The following is a 4,409-nucleotide window of genomic DNA, read 5'->3' on the forward strand; positions in this document are numbered from 1 at the left end:
CACTGCTCTTCAAACCCCTTATTCTGTCTCCTACAAACATCAAAAACTCAAGTGTAAATCAATGTTGATATTGTGATGTTTTTTCAATATCTTACCTTACCATACCATGAATTGATTAAAGTGGACCCCGACTTGAACAAGTTGAAAAACTTACTCGAGTGTTACCATCCCATTCATCCATCCATTTTCTACCGCTTATTCCCTTTTGGGGTCGCGGGGGGCGCCGGCGCCTATCTCAGCTATAATCGGGCGTAAGGCGGGGTAGACCCTGGACAAGTCGCCACCTCATCGCAGGGCCAACACAGATAGACAGACAACATTCACACTCACATTCACACACTAGGGCCAATTTAGTGCTGCCAATCAACCTATCCCCAGGTGCATGTTTTTGGAAGTGGGAGGAAGCCGGAGTACCCGGAGGGAACCCACACATTCACGGGGAGAACATGCAAACTCCACACAGAAAGATCACTACAATTGCATCAAGTGCAACAATACATACTGTATATGCAATGATAACTTGAATTACAAAAGAAAGCAGATAAATGCAGGGGAAGAAAGAGAAGCAAACTGTATTCACCTTGTAGATTGTTATAGTAAATTCTAGATTATAATGAATGCATCTCTCACCTGGTAGCAGACAAAAATGGCCATTGGGCGACAGGCTGGTCAACTTTCACATCCCTAGGGTTGCGAAATAGTTGCTATTTGCTTTTTTTAAACCCAATGTGAGGATTGCGATTGAATCTTCATCAAAACGGAATTATGTGAGTATCCCGTCGGTCGGCATACCAGTGAGAGTGGAAATATTACAGTAAGTGTTTGTTTTATTTTGGTTTAAAATGGTTAGGTTATGTTTAGTACCGAGCAATGCTGCAGACGCTAGTGTCACAATAAACCATTGACACATAAAGGAGCAGTGCTGCCGGCCTACCAAGACTCTGTGAGGGGGTGCGGCCCGCCGGCGAGCTGGTACAGCGCTCCGGAACCAAGATACACACCAAGTTAGTTTTATTTGATTTGATTCGTTTTATTATGTACGTGAAACATTAATGAAAACTTACTGCTCAATTTCTTTGTTTTCGGCCTCAAAAATGTAAGGTCCTGGATCATAATTTTTCCCAAAGTAAACATTGTTGGCTTTTTACAAAGTATGCTTGATTAACACTGTTGTTGATGGGGAACGGATCTTTTGTTCCTAGTGTCACGTCACGTAATTACGGGACTGGCTTCTTCATTAGTTTTTAAGAATGTCTCAGGAATCTCAGTGAAATTGATACTATTTTGATTATATCTGTTTATTTGCAAACTCTGGAAGTCTTTGGGTGTAGTAAATCCGATATACGATTATAGCTTCAATATAAAGGCAACTTTAAGAGACACAATCCACTTTGCACACGTTTGGTTGATCAGCTTTGCGTGTGCCATCTTGTTTGCACATGTTTTAGTATATGTAAACCTTTTTAGTAAGTCAGGCCCTGGACAGTGTTGATTTTACAAACGTGTTATCTTTACCACTGAACTGCTTTTAAGATCAGGACGTGGGACAAGTGGTACCAAATGGATGTACGGATGGACGGATGGATGGATGGATGGATGGATGGGATGTTGAACAAGTTGCACCCGCAGTCCCGAAGTTTGAATGTTTTTGTCAGAGATGTACATGACATTTACGGTAGCTAAAACAAGCCAACATTTTCACAGCTGCAAGTTAGTGTGTAGAACTGATATAAACATCTATTAATCAGTGATCCAAATGTTCCATGATTTGAATATACATGCTTAATGCAGCTTTCTGCACATCTTGTAATATTGTACGAACATAAAGGCTGTTACAATACAGATTTGACAACATTTTCTTTCACATTCAGATTTCTGCTAATAATATAAATACTGGCCATGTCAAAGTATAGCATGGACAATATACTAAATCTTGTTCAAATTCGAACGTTAATTTATCGATATGTTGTCAATGTTTCCACAAATTTAAATTAAAGTTGAAACCGAATGCAGCTGAGATAGGGTCTAGCACCCCCGCGACCCCGAAAGGGACAAGCGGTGGAAAAGAGGGATGGATGGATGGACAACTGACATGTTTTTACACATATTTCAATATTGAACGTAGAAGGAATGCCAGCTGAGACAGAGTCACGTGACGTCAGAAACATTCTGGAGACATATACTTATTCATAAAAACACATAATTTCAACTTTGACGTTTACCATGAATTGATTAACGTAGACCCCAACTTAAACAAGTTGAAAAACTTATTCGGGTGTTACCATTTAGTGGTCAATTGTACGGAATATGTACTGAACTGTGCAATCTACTAATAAAAGTATCAACCAATCAATCAATCAATCAATCAATCAAACGTCGGCAAGAATGCGCGTGTAAGCGGCCAAACATGTCAATCAAGAATGTCGGTCCCGCCTCCTCATTTGGGTTTAGGTCTCCTCGTGCACGTGGACAGGAAGTAGAAGGGCTGGAGGGAGGGAGGGGGATGAGGCCCAGAAACATCCAGAAGCATCCAGCATGTCCTTGAGTCCAAAGCAGTCCACCCCCTTCTCGGTCACGGACATCCTGAGCCCCATGGAGGACTACCGAAGGTTTGGCGCCTTGGAGCCCGCCGGGGGGAGCCTGCTGGGGGCGTACCCGCACCAGCAGGTGTCCCAGGCCGCCATGCAGCAGCATCAGCACCATCATCTTCATCAGCACCTGTCATCCACGTCCTCAGCCGCGCTGCAGGGCCACGGGGGCTCCTATCACGTCACCCACGGGGTGCCACAGTTCTCCGGTAACGTGGGGGGATTCTGTACCGGAGCAGAGCTGCCGGCCTACCAAGACTCTGTGAGGGGGTGCGGCCCGCCGGCGAGCTGGTACAGCGCTCCGGAACCAAGATACACACCAAGTTAGTTTTATTTGATTTGATTTGTTTTATTATGTACGTGAAACATTAATGAAATCCTTTGTTGAAACTTTATTAAATGTTTTTAATATATATATATTTTTTCACTGTAATGTATTAGAAGGATTTATTCCTTTATTTGATTGTAGTTTCCAGGTTCGTGGGATCCTCGGCCGGCATGAACGTGGGCGGCCTGGCGGGGTTGGACCGTAGCGGCAAGGCCGTGCTGGGCCTCCATGCGGCCCCCAGGAGGAAGCGGAGGGTTCTGTTTTCTCAGGCCCAAGTGTTCGAGCTGGAGCGCCGCTTCAAGCAGCAGAAGTACCTGTCAGCCCCAGAGAGAGAACACCTGGCCGGACTCATCCACCTCACTCCGAACCAGGTAAAGATTTGGTTCCAGAACCACCGCTACAAGCTGAAGCGGCAGGTGAAGGACAAGGCGGCCCAGCTGCAGCAGGACGCGGGCGGCTTATGTTCGGGAGGCCGCCGTGCCTCCTCCTCCTCGCCGCTTCTCGCCAAGACCGTCAAGCCAAACCGGAGCGACTACTGCGGCTCCAACCGGACCGCAGAGCACGACTGCAGTTCGTCAGAAAATCTTACCGCGAACCAGCAGCTGGACGATCTGGACCGGAACCTGTCGCCCAGTCCGCCACTGGGCCTGCACTTGCACACGGACTCGAGTCTCCTGGACTACAACGGCGGTACAGTTGGGTCCAATTCACTCTACGGCAGAACTTGGTAGGACTACTTGTCAGCTTGTGGATGTGTCCCGGAACTAAACTCTCGGAACTTTTCTTCTTTGTACGCAATAATTCAAAACTTACAACCTGCACGGACACAAAGTTGGTGCTGCTTTCAAAGTTATTTAAACATTTCAGCTTCTTGTTGGAAGACAAAAAAAACAAATATTTTAAACTTTTTTCAATTGTTAATAAAGTTTCGTTTTTTTTTATTTTTATTAAATCATTACAATCAATATTTTGTATTATTTGTGCTAATCATGTACTATATAATCATACATACGAAGGAACAATACATCTATGTAACTACGATAAATCAAACTGATCAGAGATAGTACCATACAGGATTTAAATATTACATATTTAGCACACAAAACGAATATCCATCCATCCATTTTCTACCGCGTGTACACCCCGGAAAACGAATAATACAAGCATAATACTTTTAGAAGATGATCTTTTATTACACACAAATAAAGTGATTTACATTTTTCATCATACTATACACCCAGTGATTTATATAATAAATGATACAATTTATCATAATAAAATAGTGATTGACCATGGACAATTTGAAAGACTAATATAATTATACATAGAATGAGTATCTGGTATTATGTAAAATTAGTGACATAATTTATCATAGTTAGGGATTAATATTGTACATATAATTAGTGATTGGGGCGGTATAGCTCGGTTGGTACAGCGGCCGGGACTTGAGACTTGAGAGTTCCAGGTTCAAGCCCAGCTTCCGCCATCCTAGT

General features: G+C 43.5%; 1 protein-coding gene across 1 annotated transcript; it reads left to right on the forward strand.

The window, feature by feature from the left end:
• The first annotated feature begins 2,532 nt into the window (after positions 1 to 2,532).
• On the forward strand, positions 2,533 to 3,732 carry nkx2.4b (NK2 homeobox 4b). Its single transcript, XM_061899589.1, has 2 exons — positions 2,533 to 2,911; positions 3,058 to 3,732. The coding sequence occupies exons 1-2, from the start codon at positions 2,536 to 2,538 to the stop codon at positions 3,645 to 3,647; spliced, it is 966 nt and encodes a 321-aa protein (XP_061755573.1). The 5' UTR covers positions 2,533 to 2,535; the 3' UTR covers positions 3,648 to 3,732.
• Positions 3,733 to 4,409: the final 677 nt, after the last annotated feature.

This window comes from Nerophis ophidion, linkage group LG05, assembly GCF_033978795.1.
Source record: "Nerophis ophidion isolate RoL-2023_Sa linkage group LG05, RoL_Noph_v1.0, whole genome shotgun sequence".
In the NCBI taxonomy this organism is placed as follows: Eukaryota; Metazoa; Chordata; class Actinopteri; order Syngnathiformes; family Syngnathidae; genus Nerophis; species Nerophis ophidion.